We start from the raw sequence: 23,514 nt of genomic DNA on the forward strand, positions 1-23,514 counted from the left end.
ATGTACACTTTGACCAAGATATATTAGATCCTGCTGAAAATATAATACTAATACCTATTACCTTATAATTTTTTAATGTTTCAGGTTTTGTTAAAGCAGAATACAAAATATTTAAATGTATAGATGTTATTAAGTCTGAACAATATAAACGATTATTAATAAGCCATCCTACTATAATATTTTGTGGTATTCTATCCAATAAAATTTTTGTCCAATTAGTAGTATCATTATTAGAAAAGTTACCTAACTTGGCAACATAAATATTATATTGATTTATCTGTGTAACATTAAATAAAGTATCTTTAAATAAAAAATGCATAATAAGATTTTGTAATTCTATACAAGATGCTGTACTAAAATTATTAGTACGTACAGATACAGAGCACTTCAATTTAATATTTTCTCCAAAAGCAAGAGCATACCTATTAATTTCATTACATTCACCAGTTTTTGTAGCTATAGGTAATGTCAAAAAACTATTAGTTTTATTAAAATTGATGTATTTAGTTTCTATATTATTAGTCTTATTTATTTTTAAAGTACCTATAATTAATGGTTTTCCAATAATATAACCAGGATTACCACTGAGAGAAAAACTTTTTTCTTTATCTAATTCTGCCCATTCATATGTTACTATAAACTGCTGATAAAAATTTTGAGAAACATTACCTATATTAAAATATACATCAATATTATTAATTCCCATGGAGCCATTGTGAACAATTAAATATTTTACACCTGTTACAATATTGTAACATGTGCCATTAGAACAAGATCCTAGTATAGTATTATTACTGCATGTTTTCCAATAATGTTTACAATAATAACTATTTAAAGTTAAACATACATTTTTAGGACAAATCTGCAAATTATAAAATTAAATGTAATTTTTTTTAATGTAAAAGAATATTACATACACATATTACATATTATTTTAAAAACTATTATTATTTTTTATATACCTGATCCAGTATCTGAATATAAGTTTCATTTAACAAATGAGGAGATACTATAATTGTAAAATTATTAAATGTTGCAGGAAACAAAAATTTATTTGTGTCAATTAATTCAGTTTGCAAACATTGTTCTTTCCATTCACGAAGATATTTTAAAGTTTTCTTAAAGGAGCATAGTTCAGTAAATCCAGATTGTAATATTTCTAAATTTATAAAAAAATCAGTTAGATAAAATATTAAATATGCTAATAAATATAACATAATATATAAATACCAAAGGGTTGAATATAATTATTATATACTATCCATATAACATCACCATCTTGATAAGGATTAGAAGTATTATATTCAAGTTGATAAAATTGATCATTCCATTTCCATGTCAATCTGTTTAAATTTATTGTTTTTCTTAAATCTTCTTCAGTTTTTATATCCTATGTGAAATTAAATATATAAAATGATTAATGATCTTATATAAAGAATATAATTTATAAATAATGTTAATCTTACCAATTCATTGTTAATACTGTAAGTAGGTGGAAGATTATCATATAAAATACAAAAAAGATTATTTGCCAATTTTTCAAGTATAAATGGAGTATTATTTCGTTGTATAAAATTTCTGTTATAACAATAACGTTTATCAAATAATTCAGGTTGATAATTTTCACAATATGAAAAAACAGTTAAATGAAAATCATTACAATCTTTGTCACAACAACAATTAATATCGCAAGATGACATCTATATAATTTAAATAAGAAACTTTGAATTAATCTAAAATTATATAGTTTTTAACATATTAAATATAAAATGTGATAAAAATTTACCATTAAGTCACATTCACATATATCAGAATGGATTTTATGTACATTTTGATTTCGTGATTTTTTATTGTATTTAATTTTCTGAGGCATTTGTTTGGTAGCTATTTGAAATTTTGTAGATTGAGTTGAATATATTGAATTGATAGTAGTATTAGTTATATTATAAATATTTTCAATTGTAGTACTTAAAGTTTCTTCTAAAATATCTTTCTCTATTAATTCATCACATTCTGTTTCATTTACACATGTAAATATCTCTTCAAGTTTCTTAGCATATATTATTTTATTTAATATAAGATAAAATAATATTAATATAAACTTTATTATAAACATGTTGATAGTTTTATATATATATATATATTTTATAATTTAGGATATATTTATTTTTAATCTATATTGCAATGTATTAACATAAAATATAATATATTGCAATAATATTTATATATGACATCCATATTTTTCAAAATTTCGGGTAAGTATATACAATTCAATTTTAATTGTACCCATACTTTCTGTAAGTAATTCAAATCTATCCAAAGAATTAACCAAAATATTTGGTGATTTTAATTGTAAACTTATTCCCAAAAACTTATCTCTTAATCTATCTTTCCAATTACCTATGGATTAAGAATAAAATATATTGAATAAAATAAATTTATGCCAATAATTTTTTAGAAAAAATTTAAGTTACCAATTGGTTTCCACGTGTGACACTTTATAGAATGCAATCCAGGAGATAAAGGAATATTACAAATACCATAGGATCCAAATAATATTCTTCCATGTGTATCTCTATGAAATATTTGTAATAAAATTTTTGGTGAATTTTGAATAGTTTGTGTTGTATAATGTAAATCTATGGGATGATCCCAAACTGGTTCATTAGTATATAAATCACAACTTTCTTGAGTTTGTCCTTCTTCATAACCATTTAATACTTTCCATCCTCTACCTATAAAAAAAAATTGAAAATATATATATGATAAAAAAATAATAAATTTTTTATCATAATTTTAATGATAAATATTTCATTACCGGCATGAAAACTCCACTTGCATAAAAGATGTGGTTGTTTAAAATCTTTCGCAGACGAAATTCGACCTACAATATGCAATTCGGCCATTCCACAAAATCATATCATTTTATTGAATAATGTATTAATTGAAGTTCTTTCTCTTTCTATGAATGAATTAAAATATATTAGGATTAAATAATGTTTGTATTTTATGATAAAAATTATGATATAATTATTATGATGACATTGTGTTAAAAATTAATATATATTATCCTTTTATTTGTTGAATTAATTATTTGAATATGAAAATTACAAATGACGAATTGAAAATATTAACTTGAATGAAAAATATTTAAGAGATATTAATTAAAATATATCACAATTTTTATTGTAATTTAATCAAACAATTGATAAATATAAACAATCTTTATGCTATAAACATATTACAATATGTATGTCAACTGTTGACTCATCAATCAACATAACGTATTATGTACGCCCTCTTGTGAAGTTTGAATTGCTTTAGGCATTATAAAATTTCCAATCTTATTTTTTAATGTTACATACAGTTTTCTATAATTAAATTTAATTCTGTTTTCTATTAATCATTTAAGATTACTTTTTTATATGTAATTCTTGTCATAAATCTTCTTAAAATTTGAAATATTATATTGTTTAGTTTCAGTTCATATTTTATTATATAGTGTAATTATGTACTGCTTTTAAATTTGCAAACTAAAGATTGAAAAAATTAATAAAACATTTTAAAAATTGCTTTTTTAAACAAGTAATTTAATAATTAGTATTTTGTATTAAATATTTAACTTAATTCATCACATCGAATAGAATGTTATTATGTATTATAGGTTATATGAATTTTCTAACATTTGACAAATCTCTCAGATTTTATTAATAAAAATTTATTTTATGAACTTCTTTGTTGCTTATACTTTAAATGGAAACTAAACCAAAAAGTGAACATTTGCTAGAATTAAAAGGTAATAAATATTATTTATATATAATTTTAAATTTTTAAAAATATAAATTTGTTAAATATTATTAAATATTATAATTATAAATATGATATTGAAATAATTACATTTTTATATATTTGTTTTTAGTAATGAGATTAACAAGACCTATGCTTGCAAGTCCAGTAGTCGTTACTTGTGATTCAACAGATCTTCCTGGTAATACTTTAAATAATGAACTTAAAAATGATTGTACTGCTTTACAAGGAATGGAAACTCTCGCAGTAGGACAGTTTATGGTATTACCACAAAGTTTTGGGTATGTATATGAATATATATTAAAATTTAAATTCATTTAATTTTCAAACCATATTTAATTAATTTATATTTCATATTTATTTAAATTTATATTAATTATATATAAATTATATATAAATTAATTATATATAAACAATGATAATTGTTTATATAACAATATAACATTAAATATTAATATATTTACTTATTTAAAGTTATATTTAAATATTTATATTTAACTTTATAGAAAAATAATTTAATATTATAATTATTTTTACAGAAATATTTATTTAGGTGAAATATTTTCAAGTTATCTTTGTGTACATAATGGTAGCAATCAATTAGTAAAAAATGTTATTGTTAAAGTAAGTTAATATTAAATTAAATTAATATATATAATTAATAAATCAATAATCATATATATTATTTTTATTAATGCATGTATTATTATATATATTATATGTTTTATATATAATTAATANGTAATAGTGGAGAAATGAAAGATTTAGCACCTGATAATACAGTTGATGAAGTTATACATCATGAAGTAAAAGAAATAGGCACACATATGTAAGAATATTTTATTGGTAAAATTTCAATTTATGTAATATCTTTGGTAAATAATTAGTAATATATATAATTTTCTAGACTAGTATGTGAAGTTAGTTATACTCCTGTAAATTTAGGTAATACTGCACAATCATTTAGAAAATATTTTAAATTTCAAGTAGTAAAACCATTAGATGTTAAAACAAAATTTTATAATGCAGAGGTAATAATTTGATAAAATATTATATTTAATCAATTACTTATACATTTGTTTAAAATAATATTTTTTGACAATTTTAATTTTTTTTAAAGTCAGATGAAGTATATCTTGAAGCACAAATACAGAATCTTACAGCTGGTCCAATTTGTTTAGAAAAAGTTTCACTTGAATCATCTCATTTATTTAGTGGTAAGTATAATTTTTATGAATGATTTTTTTTTTAAATATTATAAATTTAAATAAATATGATAATCATTTTTATATTTTCAGTATCAACATTAAATACAAATGAAAAAGGAGAGTCTATTTATGGATCAGTTAATATATTAGATACTGATTGTAGCAGACAGTATTTATATTGTTTAAAACCACAAATAAGTTTATTGAAAGATCCAAAAATGATGCATAATGCAACAAATATTGGAAAATTAGATATTGTTTGGAGAAGTAACTTGGGAGAAAGAGGAAGATTACAAACAAGTCAATTACAAAGAATGGTTTGTTTTTTACAATTTCATTTGTTATTTATTTTGTTTTTATCCTTAATTTAATCTTTAATTTAATTTTAGGCACCTGAATATGGTGATATACGAGTTACCATGAAAAATATTCCTCTTACAGTTTATCTTGAACAAATGATGAATTTTAATTGCCATATAATAAATACATCGTAAGTATTTATATCATATATGTATGAAAAATTAAATTAAAAAAATGATTTAGAATTCCATTTAATATTAATCTAAATTTCAATATTTTAATTAAAATTATTAATAAAATTAAATTTTATTTCATTATTATTAGTGAAAGAAGTATGGATTTAATGTTAATTTTGGAATCAAATAATTCTATAGCATGGTGTGGAATATCTAATACAATGATAGGAACATTAAAACCTGGTGTTTCAATAGATATTCCTTTATGTTTAATTGCATTACGTAGTGGTATTATAGTAAGTATTTTTATATAAATATTTTAACATATTATATTAACATTTAATATATTATAAATATTTTAATATATTTAATAATAATATATATATTTCAGACAATTTCAGGATTAAAATTAAAGGACACATTTTTGAATAGGGTATATGATTATGATGATTTAACACAAATATTTGTTAGCCAAACAGATTAGTTATAAAAAATTAATAAGTGTGTAAAAATATTTATTAATTTAATTTATATTTTATTTAATATATAGCAAAGTTTTATTAATATATAATAGAATATACAGATATAATAATGAAATTAATTGATTTTTATAAAATAAACAAAAAACTTAAAAAAATATTTTAAAAATATGTATCTATAGTAGATATTTTTTCAGTTTCACTCACTGCTCCTACAGCACAAGCAAGTAAAGTTTGAACATCTTGAGGTTCATTTCCACCAAATATATATCCATTAGCTTTATCCACTGCATTTTTTATTTGTAATAACAGTGCTTGATTAGAAATATCTAATGGTATAAAACTGACAAGACTATAATCCTCTATTAATGACACAAAAGCTGCATTTAGTTTCTTGTATCTAAAGTTATTAAATATTCAGAATATATTTTTATAGTTGAACTTATTTATACAAATTTATTAAAAATAAATATTAAAATTAAAATACTCAATAAGCAATCTTACTTTGATGTAAATGGATTTTCATCTAACTTATCTAGCAAATATTTTAAATCCAATACTTCAGTATAAAAATCTATATTAAAATCTAAGCAATGTTTAAATTTTTTCATTTCATCAAATTTGGTCATCACATTAATATGAGGTAAACCTAATTTTAACATAGTCGTTGTGCAAAGAATTAAAGAAGATAAATATTTACCTGTAATTCAAAAATATAACATATTTTAATATATTAAAAATAAAATAAAAGTTTGTTCAAAAAATTATGATTATAAAGATTACCGGCATCACTACAGTGATGAGAATCAACAAGATGTACACTACATAATCTTATTAAATTTTGTCCTAATTTTTCTGCAATTATACTAATTGATTTATGATGTGTATATAATTCAACCTGTAAATAAATATTAACAATAAATGTGAAATATTTTAATATAATATTTATATATGAATATAAAAATATACCTGTCCTGGACAATCAAATATAAGATAATAATCTTTTAGATTTAAAACTTTTGTAATTAACCACTTAATATTAGCTTCTAAAAATTCCATACAATAAACTAATGCGCCATTTGGACCAAGTCCATAATGTGACATCACTTCTTCATGCTTTATCAATTCAGATATATTTATTATAGGTGAATATTCCATGTTTTCATTTGCAGGATCTAAAAATATAATGTTGTCATTTAAATATTTTAAATATTTTTTAAATTTATATTTTCAATTATAATAATTATTGTTTGTTTTTTACCAATATTAATAATAGCTACTTTTCTCCCAAGTTTTTCTAAAAATTTAGCCATTGCATGACAATATGTAGTTTTTCCACTTCCAGGTGGACCTATAACTAATTGACCAAATATTAAACTCATATTTAATTTATTTCTTTATAATATTATTATGCTATCATATCATTTATAGTTGTAACTATTGTTTTCAAAATATTTGAATCATAATTTTTCAAAGATATTGAAATTAATAATGGTTTATCTGTATTAATCTGTTCTGTTATATAGCGGGCAGCTGCTATAACTTCAACATCATCTTTTCCAAATAATACCCTAAAATAAATTATTTAATTTAAAATAAAATAATTTAAAATTATAAATATAATAATAATAATAATATTTACTTAGTAGAATATATACTATTATTATATTGATTAAATGAAGATCCACGACTTATAGATATTAGTGATCCAAATTTTTTAAATTGTGTTACAATTAACAATAAACGGTTACTAAAAAAAACAAATATATTAATATATTAATAATTTTAATTATGGATTTAAAAAGTTAAGTAGTCTAAATTCATTGTTTTCTTATATATATAAATATTTGTTTATAACTTATTATGTATAATAAACTTATATTGTATTATATAAAAAATTAATATTACCTGTAAACTTTCAAAATAATATCGGTATGATGACCGTGAATATCGACACACGCATGATCTTTCATATTTATTATATTATCTGTAATATAAATTATAAATATTAAAATAGATAAATTTTATAATATATTAATATATTAATTAATGCAAAATAAGTAAATAAATAAAACATACTTATATTAAAATGTTAAATCATTTTTGTTTCTTTTATATAAAATGACTCTTCATATATTGTTTCTAGTAAATTTTAAAATAGTAAAAGTTGTCTACACTGATAATACTATAGTATTTTTTTTTTTAAATTACATTTACTGTTAATAAAATCTAATATAAAATAACTGAAAATTTAATATAAAATAATAATCTTAATATAAATAAGAAATAAACATTTGTAATGTTATAAAATTAAATTAATTACAAAAAAATGAAAATTTATTTTAAAAATTAAAAGTATATATTTATATATATTGTAATATATATAAAGTACAAGAAGACTGAAAGCCAATCAGTAACTCAAACAGTGAAATGCAATTCATGTATACAAGTTTTAGAAGCTTAACTTCGAAACTTCGAACTTATCTTACAACGTTTCATATTCAGCATATAATTCATATCACAATTTCACAAAGGTGTTGCATTTTTTTGATCAATCTCATATTTATAAGTTTAGTATCCGTTGTGTGAAGACATAATCACATATTTTATAATATTTTTTGTTATATTAGCTTATATGCTATGAAATTTCGAATTATTTTTTTAACATTAGTCATTTAAGAAGTTAACCTAAGAATAGTATATGTGCAAATAGTTTAAACAGACTGGTTGATGTTAAGGACAATGTCATTATTTAATAAACCGAAGAGAAACATCCGCCGTCGACCTTTCAACGACGACGATGAGGATAATGAAAATAGGATGGAAGTGGAGGATACCCAGCCTATAAAGTCAAAAACAAAGAAGAAGGATAAGCCAAAGCAGACGCTCCTCAGTTTTGGAGAGGAGCTAGAAGAAGGTAATTTTTGAAAAATTATATACATATATATGTATAAATATACTTATTATAAAATATATAAAATATGTATTTTAGATTTTTTTATATATAGTAACTTAATTATTTTTAATAATAATTTTACTTAAGGAAAATAATTATGATATTAAAATTAAAATTTTTATATTTATTAAATTAAAATCATAAAACAGAAAAAATGTTATTAATTAAATTAATAAATAAATTAATTAAATTTTCAATTTATTAGTCAAATTAATAGTAAAAATGGATAATAGAAATATTATTATTTCTAAAAATGATTGAATAAATAGTATATTTAATAATATAAAATTATTATATTATAATTTCTTATAAGAAAAAATATTTTTTTGAATAAATAACTTTATTTTTAATATTACAAATTAAATATTATATTACATTATATAATATAACATAATGTAATATCAATATTATATTAAACCATTGTAAAATTTTTTAAATAGGTTTAAAATATTTTATTATTATTTTGTTTATTTAAATATATCATAATATATTATATTTTTATATTATTTATTTTCGTAATAAAATCTAATAATTTAATTTTCAGCGGATGATGGAGAAGTTTTTAAAGTGAAGAAATCATCCAGGAGCAAAAAATTGATGAAACAACTAGATCACGAAAGGAGAAAAAAGAAAGGTGAAGAGAAAATGCAAGTGGACTCTGAGCAAGCGAACATGTCCATTAAACAGGAAAAAGATTTAGAAATAAAGACAGATGATCTAGTAGTAAGCTATCTCTATGATGTTTATTATTATTAGAATTTTTCAAATTTAAATCGTATTCTCAAATTAATTTTTGTTATATACAACATTCACTGAAAATATGATATAAATATTTATTTATAATTAATATATATTTATGCAATTGAGAGATTGATTCTTTCAGGTCAAAACAAATATAATAATAAAAGTTATTATATATATTTATATAAATATTATTAGGGCTTATTTATTAAGTTATAAGCAATTTAAATTTATATTAGATGAAGACAATAATAGAATAAGATAATTTTCATTTATTCATCATAACATCATCTTACATTATTTAATGTAAACATAAATTATTTATAATTTAATAAATAAATCTCAATTAAGATTATATCAATTTTTCTATTTGTTTTGATCTCTAAAATTGATCTTTCAAAAGTGTTCAAATATATAAGTCTATATATATATATATATATATATATATATATATATNTTAGATTTTTTATAAAAAAAATTTTAATATTACATTTAATAATATTTATTTTTTTTTATATTTTTAGAAAAAATTAAAATTAAAAATACTTAAAAAAATTTACAATATTATAATAAATATACCATTTTTTCAGTATAATGTAAGATTAATTATGTCTATAGTAATTTTTTAATTAATTAATTAATATTTTTTTTTGTTAAAAATCTCATTAAAATTTTTTATTATTAGGTTAAAATAAAAAATACAGGACCTTTAATTCTAAATGGGCGAGCTGCACTTGCAGCTGGAAAGGATGATTACACATCTGATGAAGAAGAAGATGAACCACGCAGTCATAAGTTTAGAAGAAATACAGATAAAGCTGATACAATGAAAATTCTTCTTGAAAGTATGTAATGTTTTTATTATTGTATGTAATATTTAAAGTTTTTTATTATATTATATTATATTTAAAGCTTTATTATATATTATATTTATTTTCTCTATTTGATTATTAAATACAAAGTAATAATATATTTATAAAATAGTTTTGGAGCTAAATTCTAAAGATCAAAAAAATAGAAAAAAATATTTAAGTAGAAAATTTGGTATATAAAAATATTAGTTGAGACTTATAAGCAATTAAAGTTTAAAATTGAAGCAGAATTTGAAATCGCTCTGTCTCTGTTATATCGCCATCGCATTCTGTTTTCGTTTCACTTATTCAATAAATAAATTTTAATAGACATTTTTATATGTCAATTTTTATTTTGGTCTCTAGAATTGATCCAAAAGATGTCATACAAATAAGTATTATTAACATTCCATACATTATATACCATTTATTAATATTTATATATATTTAAAACGTTTTAAAAAAATATTTTAATAAATATTATCTTATAATTAATAAGGTGGTTGCATACCTGATGCTGCAATGATCCATGCAGCTAGAAAATGTAGACAAAAGGCAAGAGAATTAGGAACTGACTATATTCCTATAGAAGAACAAAGGTATTATTTTTTGTAATATATTTAATATTTTTTAATTTAAATAAAATGTTATTTAATTTTATTAATTACTATTATAATTAGATTTTATTTTGCAATACATTTTATAAATACATTAATTTTTAGTGATGATAAAGGCAAATCAAGACTTATTAGAGAAGAAGATCATGATAGAAGTGATGATGATGATTCGCAAGATCGAATTGATATGACTGTTAACACTGAAGCACGTGATAAAGAAAAAAGACGAGAAGCATTTCTTGCATCACAAGTTCCTTTAAAACGTTAGTTTTTAATTATTTATTATTAATAATTTACTTGTATAATAAATGATTACATTATATAATTTTTTTAGTTTCTGATGATGAAAGTGAACATGAAAATGAGGAAGAAGAATGGGAAGCTCAACAAATTAGAAAAGGTGTAACTGGTGCACAGGTAATTTTTTTTATTTATAAATTATAATTAAATATTTATTTAATATTAATATTTGATTATTTATTTGATAATTATTACAATGATTGATATACATTTATTTATTTTATTTTAGATATAAATGATAAAAGAAATTATATAATTATATTTTTAATATACAAAAATATTTAGATTGCAGCAGCACAACAAGATTCCATGATGCAACAACAATATTCAATGGGTATGAATGTAAATACAATGATGGGAAGTGGAATATCTTTGGAAATGGTAATGATGCCAGCCCCACCACCTCCTCCAGCAATTCAACCACCAGATCCTACAAAAATAATACCTATTACTCCTCAAGAAGTTGTGACTAAAATGCGTGCGAGGTGATGAAAATTGAATTAAAATTTTAATTGAAAAAATACAATAAATAACATATATATATATATATATATATATTATAATGTATTTCATATACATTTTGAAAATTTTTATAATTTAAAATATTACTTATTTTTAAAATTAGAGTGAATAATATAATTTGTAGATTGGACAGTTTAAAAGAAGTACATCGACGTCATGAATTAGATCAGGACCGTTTAGAGCAAGAGTTAGGACAAACTGTGAAAGAACTGGATGATGGTGAAATTCGTGCACCGCAGCTTGCGCAGCGCTTCAGATATTACCAAGAGTTGCGTGGGTATGTCACTGACTTGGTAGAGTGTCTTGATGAGAAGGTGGGTTTATACGCTGTCACGTTTTTTTATGTGCACTGGGGTTTTCCATGCAATTTTTGGCTGTCATTATTCAGCCATTAAAAATAATGCATTTTTCTTATTAAATAAATTACTTAATAAATAATTTTTAATATTTTTTTTTTAAATATTTGAAAATATATAATGATTAATATAATTACAAATATATTTCATTAAAATATGATTAAACTTCTTATTTATTTTATTCTATTTTACATAATTTTACATATTTCATATTATAAATTTTTTATTTATCTATTAATAGAATAATAATCATTAAATGTTTAGTTTTAATTTATATATATTCAAGTAAAGATATAATTTTTTTCAATAATTCAATAATAAATATTGAAGAAATTATTAATAAATTTGCTATATTGAAATATTAAAACATATTACAAATATATTTCTAATTTCATATATATTGCAATTATAAAACACTAAAAGAATTATTAAATAAAAAATAAAAATATATTTTTAAATATTTTTATATTACTTCTTTTAGAATTTTTATTATTTTATTTTTCACTTATATTATTCCTGTACTTATTTTTTTTTTATATTATATAATTTAAAAATAAAGAAATAAAGAAGAAAAATGCATATTAAATTAAAAATAAAAATTTAGAATGTATGTATATATATATATATAATATAATGTATATTTGCATTGCCGGGGGTCTGTGTCTTCTCTGTATAAAAAAATTATTTACACTGTGTAGTATTATTTTTAAGTATTTATAAGAATTGAAAAGATAAATTAATATATGTGGTAAGTAAAATGATATTAATTTTCAAATTCTTAAACAAAAAATATCCAATGGCTATGGAATTACAAATCAAATTCCAGCAAATATTAAAAATATATTACTTTATATTATTTAATTATAAATTATATATATTTAATATTTATATATTTAATATTACAAAAATTTGATATAAACATTTTCTGGAATAAAAATAATTCCCAAAGTCATTGAGTTAATTCATTGTGTGAATGTTAATATAAAACTTTTTTGTTAGCTGCCATTGGTTGTTGGATTGGAGCAACGCTGGTTAGAGCTTTATAGCGAACGTGCGATTGAACTGATGGAAAGAAGACGTCAAGATACAAGGGATCAAGCAGAGGAAATTACAACAGCTGCAAGTCAGTCATTTTAGTATTAAATATACATAATAATATACATATATATACATATATGTATATATATATAATAATATACATATACAATATAAATATACATAATAATATAATTTGTATTTGATAAAATCAAAACATTTTATTTATTTTTGTTATTCCTTTTATAGTTATATTATAAAATGTTAAAAATATAAATAAAAATATATTTTTGATTAATGTTACTTAAATGTAAATTGTATTTTAAATTATAGGAGGACAGCCTATACGAAGAGGACCAGAAGTTGAAGCTCGTATTCGTCGAGCTACAGAAAGAGAAGGAAGAAGAGCTCGTCGTAGAAGAGCTAGAGAATTAGCTCCTACATTACCAAAACATATTGATGGAATGTCTAGCGATGATGAAGTTACTGAGCAACAAAATCTTGCGTTTAAACAAACAAAAGGTTGTACTTTAATGCATTTTATAAAATTTAATTTACCAAAAAAATAAAATTATATTACATATAATAATATTTACAATTATCCATCAAATATAAATTAATATATTCATTATATATTAATATATATTTATATCTTTTATATAATAATTTTTTTTTATACTTATTTTTAGACGAAATTGATAATGAAAGTAAAGAAATATTTGCTGATGTAATGGACGAATATTGCACAATAAGAGGAATACTTTCAAAATTGGAATCTTGGAGAGAAACTGATAGAGATGCTTACATGGAAGCTTATGTATCTTTATGTATACCTAAAATCATTTCCCCAATTATTAGATTGCAATTGTTAACATGGAATCCTATTATGGTACTTTATATTAAACTTTCATTCATAAAATATTAATTACGAATAAAAATTGTATATTATATTTTATTTTTAGGAAAGTGCAGATATAGAAAGAACAAAGTGGTATAATACATTACTCTTGTATGCATTAGATAATAAAGAAACAGAAGAATCACTTAAAAGAGATCCAGATGTTAGATTAGTACCATTTACAGTAGAAAAAATTGTTATACCTAAATTAACATGTAAGATTATATTATTTATTATTGAATAATATTTATATAATATATTTATAATTATTTATTATAAATTTTGAATATTGAAAATTTATAATTTACAAATTTTTTGTTTATAGCTATAGTTGAAAGAATATGGGATCCAATGTCTACATCACAAACATTACGACTTGTAGGCACAGTAAATCGTCTTATTAGAGAATATCCAAATTTAAATGATACAAGCAAACCATTAGAAACATTATTTAACGCCATATTAGAAAAAATTAAATCAGCAGTTGAAAATGATGTTTTTATACCAATTTTTCCTAAACAGTTAGTATATTTTTATTATTAATTTTTATTAATTTTTATTCAAGATTGTTAATAATTCTATAATAATAATGTTGATATTTTTTTTTATATTAATATTTTAGAGTTTTGGATACCAAACATCAATTTTTTCAAAGACAGTTTGCAATGGCTGTAAAACTTTTACGAAATTTATTAAGTTGGCAAGGTCTTCTTGGAGACACACAATTAAAAAATTTGGCACTTGGTTCATTATTAAATCGATATCTTTTAGCAGGTTTAAGAGTGTCTATACCAAATGATGCTTTATTTAAAGCAAACATGGTATGTTTATTCATTTGAATATAAGTTTAATATAGTGTTTTTTAATATCTTCAAATATAATCTTTAAATATAATTAAATATTTTAAAAAAACATTAAACATTATAGAAAAAAAATTATTTCTTTTATAATATTTATATTTCTATATAATAGGTAATGAGTACACTTCCTCGTGCATGGTTGCAAGGTGAAACAATAGAACATTTGAGAATGTTTGCTACACTCATTCAGCAACTTAGTGAACAATTAGATCAAGCAAATCCAGCGCATAAGTAAGTATAAATTATAATATATAATATATAATTATAAATCAATGAATAAGAAATTATAAACACTATTATTTTTTTTTAAATTTTCTATATCGTTAATAAATTATTTCTATATACATATCTATTTTATTAAAATAAAATAAATTTTTGCGTTTTAAAATATATTTTAAATTAATTATTCATTTTTACAGTGAAGCCTGGGAATATTCGAAGTCCATTTTGAAAATAATCAAACCTTTGTAATGTATTAATTATATGTGCATTTCTTAATAATATTTTATGGTATTTTTATTTTATGGTATTCGTTAATAATGCCTATCTATAATTTTATACACATACTGAAAAGATCTTGTATATGAGAAAAGAATTGCAGTACAATTAGATGTATAATATATAAAAACGTAATTTTGTATAGAAATAAATTAAATAAGATTCTGATATCATATGATACAATTTCCAATAATAATTGTAAATAATAAAAATAGAAGTATGACAAAATAAATATGTAAATATAAAATTGTGTTTAATTTTTCTGTTACAACTAAAGAAAATAAAATTAATATTTTTGCTATAAATACTTAATTTTATTTATTAAATTACATATTAATAATTAATTATTATTTATATAGTATATTTAATATTTTTATAGAAATTAAATTTATAATTAAATCAAAAATCAATATATAACTAATTAATAATTAATAAATCATATTTATCTTGTAGAGAAAAAAAATTTTATTTTATTTAAAATAAAATAAAAATTATATTTTATCTGTTATTTAAAATTAATATATCTATCTACTTATAATCTATTTATAATCTTATAATCTATGCATATTTGTAAACATTTTAGAAGTAAAATTATATATAATTAAAATCTATTAGAAAAAAAATATATGTAATTAATTTGTAGTTTAAATATTATTATATTTTAAGTTATTAATTAAATCATTATTAAAAATGAAATATATATGTTGTATGTGATTATTTATATAATTAAAGAAAATTATGTTATGTGATTTATATATCAAAATTTATATATAAAAATATACAGAGAAAATGTAATAGGCTAATTTATATGATTGAAGATAATTTAGACAGGAGATAAGTTTTACTCACACAGATAGTAAAGACGTATTCATGGGTCACAGAGATAGACAGCAAAGGTCATCTCTTGACTTCTATGAACTGAGTTTACTTTTGTTAAGCTATTATTGCACACCATGAGATTCACAGGTATAAAATAAACATTTTTACTTATACTTAATTAGAATTATTAATTAAATTAATTAAATAATACCACTAAATATTTATTATTATTGTATTATAAATAATTTTAATTATAAATATTAAATTATAAATATATTAAAATAATTTAATTTGTACAATTTTTTTATATAATATGCTTAATTTAACATAGCTTAATTAGCTTAATAGTTAAATTAATTTATTAAAAAATTTATTTAAATATTATGCTATTCAAAATAAAATAATTTAATATGATTGAATTTAAAAAAATGAAATTAAATTACATAATAAAAATTATAAATAAAAATATTTTCTTTATATATTAATTTAAAAAATTTATTTACAGATTTTAATTATGTATTACAAATAGTAATGTATAAACCAAAGGAAATCATATTTCTATTTTTCTTACTTTATAATAATAATGTTACAAATAGCATATTTCAATCAGGAAAAGAATATATATATTCATATAATGCTCTTTCAAGTTCTGGTGTTTTGTTACCATCTGGTGCATCATCCTCATGGGGTTTTAATGGAAAACTTAAAATTCAAGCAGAAGAAAATATTGCAACAATGCAGGTACATTTTACAATTGATACACAATCTAATATAAAAAAAAAAAAACATTAAAACATTATTTTTAAAAATATAATATAAAATTGATAAATAATTTTATTAAAATGATTATAACTTAATATCTATATATTTAGTTTGAATCATTGAAAATGACTATATGGAATGGTAAAATGCAAGAACAAGGAGAAATTCAAGATATTCCTGAAAATGTAGCTGATTTGCTAAAACCTTTTCAAATCATATACAAAAATGGTCTTATTGAAAATTTTACTACAGAAGCAACATCACCATGGTCTGTAAACATAAAAAGAAGTATTGCAGGAATTTTACAATTAGATCTGTCCAATTTACAAAAAGAAGCAGCTTTTCATTCAACTGAAGTAAATCATATCTCAAAATTTTTATAAAGTTTTTTAAATTAATTAATATTAAAAATAAAATTTTACTTTTATTGTTAATATTATGTTAATATTATTATTAATTATATTATAGAGAAATCATTATGGACAATGTAATATTGAATATGTTGTCAATCCTGAACAAAAAAATGAATGGTTAATAAGAAAATTTTTTGATCCACGAACTTGCATTGGACATCCTCATTATACTTGGTCAAATGTTCCTAATATGTTATGTCCTAATGGTGATCAAGTACGTATTCTTTATAAGATATATTTCTAATATATTATATTTATAAGAATAATATTAATAATATTAAATTATTTAAAATTAGAAAATATTATATATATTCTAATTTATTTTGTTAATTTATACAATATAATAAACTTAATATGAGAAACTTTATATATGCTTAGAATCCAATTCTAAAGTCCAGTGAAAGATTATATAAAATTAAGGTAAATGGATCCTTAAATGATATTTTATTTGTTAATGCCTCTGGAGGTATTTATGTCCAACCTTTTCAAAGTTTTGGAGAAGCTCATTTTCATTTTACAAGGTATATTTAAAAAATAAAAATTTTTTTACTTTTTAGAAAAAATTTTTTTTAAAAATAACTCTGCATTATTAAAATATATGTTATTTTTATATATTTATTTTTTAATGTATAGACAAATTTTTAAATTAATTGTGGTAAAAAATATAGTAAATAAAATACTTACTGAAAACTTATATTTCAAAGTTCTACAACATGAACTTCCAGAAGTTGATCTCACCCAAGGCAGAGGTACTCTTGATAAAAATACTGTTTTTAAGTCTGTAAGTTATTAAGTTATTTTTTAAATTTTTATATGAAATTAATATTTAATAATATTATTATGAATTTTTAATAATATTTGTATATTACAGATAGGGAATTTATTAGATCGATTAAGTCAAAAACTTGAAAATCCTGGTTTAGATACAGAGACTGATAATTTACATAACACCACAATTACTGTATTACTTTATTACCTTGGAATGTTAGATATTGTTGATTTACGTAATGCATACACAAAAATTTCAGGAACAAGCTATAAAGAAGAAACAATACGGTATTAACAAATTTTTTATTATTTTAAATATTTATATAATAAAACATATTACATTATTTTTCTTCTTATGTTATTATAGAAATATGTTTCTTGAAGCTCTTCCACAAATTGGTACTAAAGAAGCCGCATTATTTATATTAGAATTAATCCAGGATAAAAAAGTTTCGGATATATCTGCAATTCAACTTCTTACTCAATTACCATTTCATATACGAAAACCTGATGTTCAATTATTAGTAAACTTACAAATATTTTTAAATTTACCAGAAAAAATTTCTGTTGAAGTTCAAAATACTGCCATTCTTACATATGGCACATTAATTTACAAGACTTGTTTATTATATTGTCCATATGAAATGCTAGATGATTATGTACGTTTATATCTCGATAAATTTACAGGTATGCAAATAATAAATATTAAAGAAATTTCGTATTTTCGTCAAGTTTTAAATTTTTGTTATTATTATGTGTTCTTATAATAATAAATAATTCATAGAGACAAAGGAATATGAAAAGAAAATGATTTGGTTAGAAGGATTAGCAAATATACAATTAGGAAGAGTAGTTGAATTTTTAGAACCTATTGCAAGTGGTAACAATGCAGAATCGCGTCATTTTCGTGTTCTTGCTGCATGGGCATCACTTTCAACTGCACCTTTAAGACCTGATGTTGTAAGTAATTTTTTTATTCTAATAGAAGAAGTTATTAAATATCATTTTTTTAAATTTTATATTCTAGATATATCCTGTCTATTGGCCAATTTTAATAAATAGAACTGAGCACTTAGAAATGAGAGTAGCAGCATTGACATTACTTATTGTTTCTAGTCCTACACCAAGCAGATTGATATCATTATATTGGTACATGCAAAGTGAACCTAGTCAACATTTATATAATTATTTTTATACTATTTTAAAATCTATGGAACATACCACTCATCCCTGTTATGTTCATATGTATGTAAAAAATATTATATTTATTATATTATATATTTATAATAGTTTTTTTTATAATAAAATTTTCAAATATTTTTTTCTTATGTAATTTTATAATATCAGAGGCATGATAGCTGCACAGTTTACACGAGTACTTCATCCAACTAAAAATCAATATTTAATTACTGGTAATTATTTATTTGACTATCAAGATACATATAGAAAATTTGGTGCAATGATACATGGTATTGTGATTGCTAATCCATTAACAAATATACCTGAGGTTTTATATGTAACTGTAAATACTTATGGAAGTGGAATCAATATTAATCATGTATCTGTAAGTATATATTTATTTTAAAATGATTTAATTTATTTTAAAACTAATTTTTTAATATATTAAATATTATGTTCATGTAGTTATATATTAAAGCTGAAGGTCTTTTACATTCATTATCAACACATCTAGATGGTCCAACACAAATAAAGGATATATTAAAAAAATTTAAATTAGATCAAAAACAAAGTGGATCTGTACATTTAGAAATCATTGCACGTATTCAAGAAAAAACAGTTTTATGTCTTCATCTTAATGAAACTAATATTATTAAAGGATTTAAATGTGAGTTTATAAATTATTTTTGTTCAAAATTTAAATATATTTGAATATTTATTGTTTTATATTTTTATATATAATTCTTTTAGATCTCTCTTCTTTGCCTGATAATATATATAATATATATCAAAACATGGAGTTTCATGTTAATCAACAACGAATTAATGTTCCATTAACAATAGAATCAGTACAGGTTACAGATCTAGGAGCAAATGTTAGACTTGCAATCATTGCAACATCATTATTCTCCATGAGAGGCAATTTTACACATATTTCAATTGGTCGTAATAATCATGTTATATTACGGTATGATAAAATAATTTATAATTATATCTTTATAATTATATCTTTTTTTTTACAATGTTTTATGTTTATATAATTGATATTTTTAGAACATCTATTCATAAGTCAGAAATAATAGAAAATTATAATCCTTTTATTGATACATGGCATAGTGCAGAAAGAGCACATTCTATTCATGGATATCTTCCAATCAACATTACTCTAGGATTTGAAAATCGTCCATTTATTTCATATAATACACCTGGAGGTATTGCATTAATAATATTTAAATAGGATTTATTATTATTTAAAAATAGTATATTTAGTATATATTTTATTTTTTTAGAACATCTTAAAATGGGTATTACAGCTCATGCTAGAACAACAACTAATATAAAAGGATTGAACATTGAAACGAAATTACATCATATTTGTCCTACTTGTCCTCAATTATTTAAAGTTACAAAATCACCAACATATAAACCAAAGGTAGATAATAATTAAATAAAAATTTTATTTTTAATTTATAGACAATAACTATATTTATTTTATAGACAACAGATATATTTCAAATTGAATTAGCAGAATTAGGGGGACAAATGTATATAAAACTTTTTGATTGTGAAAATGTAATATCGCGAGAAAAAATAATTCGAGATGTGTTTTCTTCACATCGAGCCAATTATCCGTGAGTTAAATATTAAAAAATCTATCTATATATTTTTTATTATAAAAATTATTAAATAATAAATATTATTTGTTGTACTTTAATTTTCGATTGTTATAGTATCTGGCCATTTCTGGAGTTTGCTTTAACTGCCCTTCATTTCTTAGATTATTGCACATATGTACCACCAAAAGGCAGTTGTGGTATAGCTGCTTATATTAATACAATTGATGTACAACGTACTCAAGTTAGTATATTAATATATAGTATATTAATGCTACTATACTATATTCTTAATTATAAACAAAATAATAAAGAAAAAATATAATTTATTAGGTAAAATTTGAATATATTAAAAATCCAAGTCATCATGTATTATCTTTAACACATCGTAATGCAGAATCATTGCAAATTCTACAACAATGGAATATAGCTGCACTTTATGAGATTACTAGTTGGACATCTGATATGATTAAAATTAAAGCAACTAAAATTATACCAGGCCAAAAAATTTTGAAGGTACTTTATATATAATAGTGTAATTGAAAGAAAAAAGATAAAAATAATATTATAATCTTTATTATTTAGTTTTGTTTAGAAGTTGAAAAAGAAATACCTTGGGAATGGGATTTCTTAAGTATTAAGCCAAGTGAGCCTGCTAAAATTGCATTAAATGCTGTTTGGGGATATTCTGATACAGCTAAAGGTAAATGTAGTGGATCTTCAATTACATTAAATTTACTTGGTGAAATTAGTGAAAATCAATTAGAAAATGCTAAAATATCACAATGGCCTTATGAAGAATGTCGAATACAATCTGAAGGAAAACGTTTTATTCCATTTTCTGATGCTTGTTATGAAGTTTCAAGAGAATTATCAACCTTAAGAAAATATCAAATTATTGCACAATATGAAAATGTAAGTTTAATATTTTATTACTATTTATAATGTATTATAATTTATATAGATAAAAGAAGAAGAATTAAAATAAAAATAAAATAAGATTATATAAATTTATATAACAAATATATACATATATAATTTTAAAATTTTAATTAGATACCAGAAAATATAATGAGATTAGCTTGGAAGTTTCGAGCTTTTTATGATTTAATAGGAGGAAATAGTACTTCAGATTCCATTTCTAAGAAATTTAATGTGACAGCAATATTTCCAAAAAAATCAGATACTGGTGAATTATCACTTAACAATGATAAAATAATAATTGAATACAATTATAATCTTATAGATTACTTTTTAACTCGAACTAGAATTCATAAATATATAGATTTATCTATTTCAAAAACCTTTTTTGGTAAGTAATTTTTTCTTTCTCTTTTTGTTTTTTTTTTTTTTTTTTTTTTTGTTTCATAATTAGTTCATTGTTTGTATCTGCAGAATTCATTCTATTTGATTACAGTACCTTACCTGTCTTAATCACTTCCAAATTTAGGCACATGTATTGTGACACCTGACTATATAAGATCAATTCACAACGTCACTTATTCTTTTCATGACAAGCCTGAAGTTCTACTGCTTGGTCATTGTTATAGTGAAAATCCAAAGTATGCATTAACAGCAAGAAATGATTTATATGGTATTAACATTAATATATATGATGAAATAGATACAGTACGAATCATACCTAATCAAACTGGAGGAACATTGTATAATAATACAATGTATATTCCATTGCCACAAAACTTCATATTTCACTCATTAGGTTCAAAAAGGTAATTAAAAAAATTAATATTTTTAAATAAAAAAATATTTATTGTATAAATCATATATGTTTCAGAGTAAGATTGGACGATAATACTATTGATATTATAATTCCTAATCTCTATTTATATATGCATTGGACTCAAGAACAAATTCTTTTGTTTTTTCCAACATATTTATTAGAATTTAGTTGTGGTTTATGTGTATTAGACTTTCTTGATATTAATAATTTATATGAAAAATTATAATTTATATAAAAAAACTATATTATAATATTTTATTTATAAAAAATATTAATATAAGAAGGATTTAATATAAGAAACTTATGTTGATATGTATATATATATATATATATGTATATCAATACTCAATATTTTAAGTATGTTTATTAGAAATTTTTGTTTCTGGCAAATATAACTATAAAAAAATTAAAATTATGAAATTGTACAAATATTATATTGCTATTTACAAATATATATTTTATTAATATTTTCATTGTAATTTATTTTTCAGAATGTAACAAATTTAATAATAGAGATATTGTGTCAAGAATTTAAAAATTAAAATGAATAGTTCAGATTACATCTATATATATCAAAAATATTTTTTTATTTTTATTATTTAATAAAATATATCT

At 20.7% G+C, this 23,514-nt stretch overlaps 6 protein-coding genes across 7 annotated transcripts; 3 read left to right on the forward strand and 3 right to left on the reverse strand.

The window, feature by feature from the left end:
• Nucleotides 1-2,171: 2,171 nt before the first annotated feature.
• On the reverse strand, nucleotides 2,172-3,017 carry LOC122720500 (B9 domain-containing protein 2). The gene is made up of 3 exons (XM_043947262.1): nucleotides 2,819-3,017; nucleotides 2,475-2,735; nucleotides 2,172-2,400 (listed from the first exon to the last, which is right to left on the reverse strand). Exons 1-3 carry the CDS (start codon nucleotides 2,904-2,906, stop codon nucleotides 2,222-2,224), a joined length of 528 nt encoding a protein of 175 aa, XP_043803197.1. The 5' UTR covers nucleotides 2,907-3,017; the 3' UTR covers nucleotides 2,172-2,221.
• Nucleotides 3,018-3,641: 624 nt separating this feature from the next.
• LOC122720430 (trafficking protein particle complex subunit 13) lies at nucleotides 3,642-6,097 on the forward strand. Its single transcript, XM_043947157.1, is given in 10 exon segments — nucleotides 3,642-3,796; nucleotides 3,920-4,088; nucleotides 4,347-4,457; nucleotides 4,535-4,636; nucleotides 4,715-4,838; nucleotides 4,928-5,024; nucleotides 5,106-5,332; nucleotides 5,405-5,505; nucleotides 5,640-5,787; nucleotides 5,883-6,097. Coding segments are annotated over 10 exon segments (1,215 nt in total). The 5' UTR covers nucleotides 3,642-3,753; the 3' UTR covers nucleotides 5,976-6,097.
• On the reverse strand, nucleotides 6,025-7,367 carry LOC122720428 (GPN-loop GTPase 2). Its single transcript, XM_043947155.1, has 5 exons — nucleotides 7,232-7,367; nucleotides 6,940-7,145; nucleotides 6,754-6,868; nucleotides 6,475-6,670; nucleotides 6,025-6,370 (listed from the first exon to the last, which is right to left on the reverse strand). The coding sequence occupies exons 1-5, from the start codon at nucleotides 7,350-7,352 to the stop codon at nucleotides 6,133-6,135; spliced, it is 876 nt and encodes a 291-aa protein (XP_043803090.1). The 5' UTR covers nucleotides 7,353-7,367; the 3' UTR covers nucleotides 6,025-6,132.
• Nucleotides 7,368-7,378: 11 nt separating this feature from the next.
• Nucleotides 7,379-8,053, reverse strand: LOC122720429 (proteasome assembly chaperone 3-like). The gene is made up of 4 exons (XM_043947156.1): nucleotides 8,050-8,053; nucleotides 7,879-7,957; nucleotides 7,613-7,720; nucleotides 7,379-7,541 (listed from the first exon to the last, which is right to left on the reverse strand). The coding sequence occupies exons 2-4, from the start codon at nucleotides 7,941-7,943 to the stop codon at nucleotides 7,379-7,381; spliced, it is 336 nt and encodes a 111-aa protein (XP_043803091.1). The 5' UTR covers nucleotides 7,944-7,957; nucleotides 8,050-8,053.
• Nucleotides 8,054-8,391: 338 nt separating this feature from the next.
• LOC122720434 (PAX3- and PAX7-binding protein 1) lies at nucleotides 8,392-15,827 on the forward strand. The gene is made up of 17 exons (XM_043947164.1): nucleotides 8,392-8,504; nucleotides 8,709-8,887; nucleotides 9,471-9,649; nucleotides 10,353-10,512; nucleotides 11,018-11,117; nucleotides 11,241-11,398; nucleotides 11,470-11,552; nucleotides 11,721-11,920; nucleotides 12,082-12,271; nucleotides 13,313-13,436; nucleotides 13,682-13,870; nucleotides 14,038-14,237; nucleotides 14,311-14,461; nucleotides 14,572-14,767; nucleotides 14,869-15,067; nucleotides 15,219-15,337; nucleotides 15,526-15,827. The coding sequence occupies exons 1-17, from the start codon at nucleotides 8,401-8,403 to the stop codon at nucleotides 15,575-15,577; spliced, it is 2,583 nt and encodes an 860-aa protein (XP_043803099.1). The 5' UTR covers nucleotides 8,392-8,400; the 3' UTR covers nucleotides 15,578-15,827.
• Nucleotides 15,828-16,505: 678 nt separating this feature from the next.
• LOC122720422 lies at nucleotides 16,506-23,149 on the forward strand. Of its 2 annotated transcripts, XM_043947148.1 has the most exons (22): nucleotides 16,506-16,570; nucleotides 16,929-17,164; nucleotides 17,296-17,541; nucleotides 17,654-17,812; nucleotides 17,977-18,119; nucleotides 18,232-18,379; nucleotides 18,470-18,654; nucleotides 18,734-19,053; nucleotides 19,151-19,326; nucleotides 19,394-19,611; nucleotides 19,714-19,930; nucleotides 20,011-20,212; nucleotides 20,296-20,512; nucleotides 20,599-20,756; nucleotides 20,835-20,977; nucleotides 21,043-21,176; nucleotides 21,276-21,402; nucleotides 21,492-21,674; nucleotides 21,744-22,073; nucleotides 22,215-22,470; nucleotides 22,609-22,888; nucleotides 22,954-23,149. In XM_043947148.1, the coding sequence occupies exons 1-22, from the start codon at nucleotides 16,558-16,560 to the stop codon at nucleotides 23,123-23,125; spliced, it is 4,263 nt and encodes a 1,420-aa protein (XP_043803083.1). In that variant the 5' UTR covers nucleotides 16,506-16,557; the 3' UTR covers nucleotides 23,126-23,149. The 2 variants fall into 2 exon arrangements, with proteins under 2 accessions (XP_043803083.1, XP_043803084.1); XM_043947149.1 differs by lacking the exon at nucleotides 22,954-23,149 and having other exon boundaries at nucleotides 22,576-22,751.
• Nucleotides 23,150-23,514: the final 365 nt, after the last annotated feature.

This window comes from Apis laboriosa, unplaced genomic scaffold (genome assembly GCF_014066325.1).
Source record: "Apis laboriosa isolate Shangri-la unplaced genomic scaffold, ASM1406632v1 scaffold12_cov154, whole genome shotgun sequence".
Classification (NCBI taxonomy): Eukaryota; Metazoa; Arthropoda; class Insecta; order Hymenoptera; family Apidae; genus Apis; species Apis laboriosa.

Excerpts from the sequence above, each read along its gene's own strand:
- LOC122720422 (XM_043947148.1), top strand. Across the intron at positions 18,380-18,469 it reads AAAATACTGTTTTTAAGTCT|ATAGGGAATTTATTAGATCG; the intron begins GTAAGTTATTAA and ends TGTATATTACAG. Across the intron at positions 22,889-22,953 it reads CACTCATTAGGTTCAAAAAG|AGTAAGATTGGACGATAATA; the intron begins GTAATTAAAAAA and ends TATATGTTTCAG.
- LOC122720434 (XM_043947164.1), top strand. The coding sequence starts at position 8,401 with ATGCAATTCATGTATACAAGTTTTAGAAGCTTAACTTCGAAACTTCGA. Across the intron at positions 8,888-9,470 it reads TGGAGAGGAGCTAGAAGAAG|CGGATGATGGAGAAGTTTTT; the intron begins GTAATTTTTGAA and ends TTTAATTTTCAG. Across the intron at positions 15,338-15,525 it reads CAAGCAAATCCAGCGCATAA|TGAAGCCTGGGAATATTCGA; the intron begins GTAAGTATAAAT and ends TCATTTTTACAG.
- LOC122720429 (XM_043947156.1), bottom strand. The coding sequence starts at position 7,943 with ATGAAAGATCATGCGTGTGTCGATATTCACGGTCATCATACCGATATT. Across the intron at positions 7,721-7,878 it reads ATTATTTTGAAAGTTTACAG|TAACCGTTTATTGTTAATTG; the intron begins GTAATATTAATT and ends TGTTTTTTTTAG. Across the intron at positions 7,542-7,612 it reads AATAGTATATATTCTACTAA|GGTATTATTTGGAAAAGATG; the intron begins GTAAATATTATT and ends AATTTATTTTAG.
- LOC122720500 (XM_043947262.1), bottom strand. The coding sequence starts at position 2,906 with ATGGCCGAATTGCATATTGTAGGTCGAATTTCGTCTGCGAAAGATTTT. Across the intron at positions 2,736-2,818 it reads CAAGTGGAGTTTTCATGCCG|GTAGAGGATGGAAAGTATTA; the intron begins GTAATGAAATAT and ends TTTTTTTTATAG. Across the intron at positions 2,401-2,474 it reads TCACACGTGGAAACCAATTG|GTAATTGGAAAGATAGATTA; the intron begins GTAACTTAAATT and ends CTTAATCCATAG.
- LOC122720428 (XM_043947155.1), bottom strand. The coding sequence starts at position 7,352 with ATGAGTTTAATATTTGGTCAATTAGTTATAGGTCCACCTGGAAGTGGA. Across the intron at positions 6,869-6,939 it reads TATTTGATTGTCCAGGACAG|GTTGAATTATATACACATCA; the intron begins GTATATTTTTAT and ends ATTTATTTACAG. Across the intron at positions 6,671-6,753 it reads TCATCACTGTAGTGATGCCG|GTAAATATTTATCTTCTTTA; the intron begins GTAATCTTTATA and ends TTTGAATTACAG.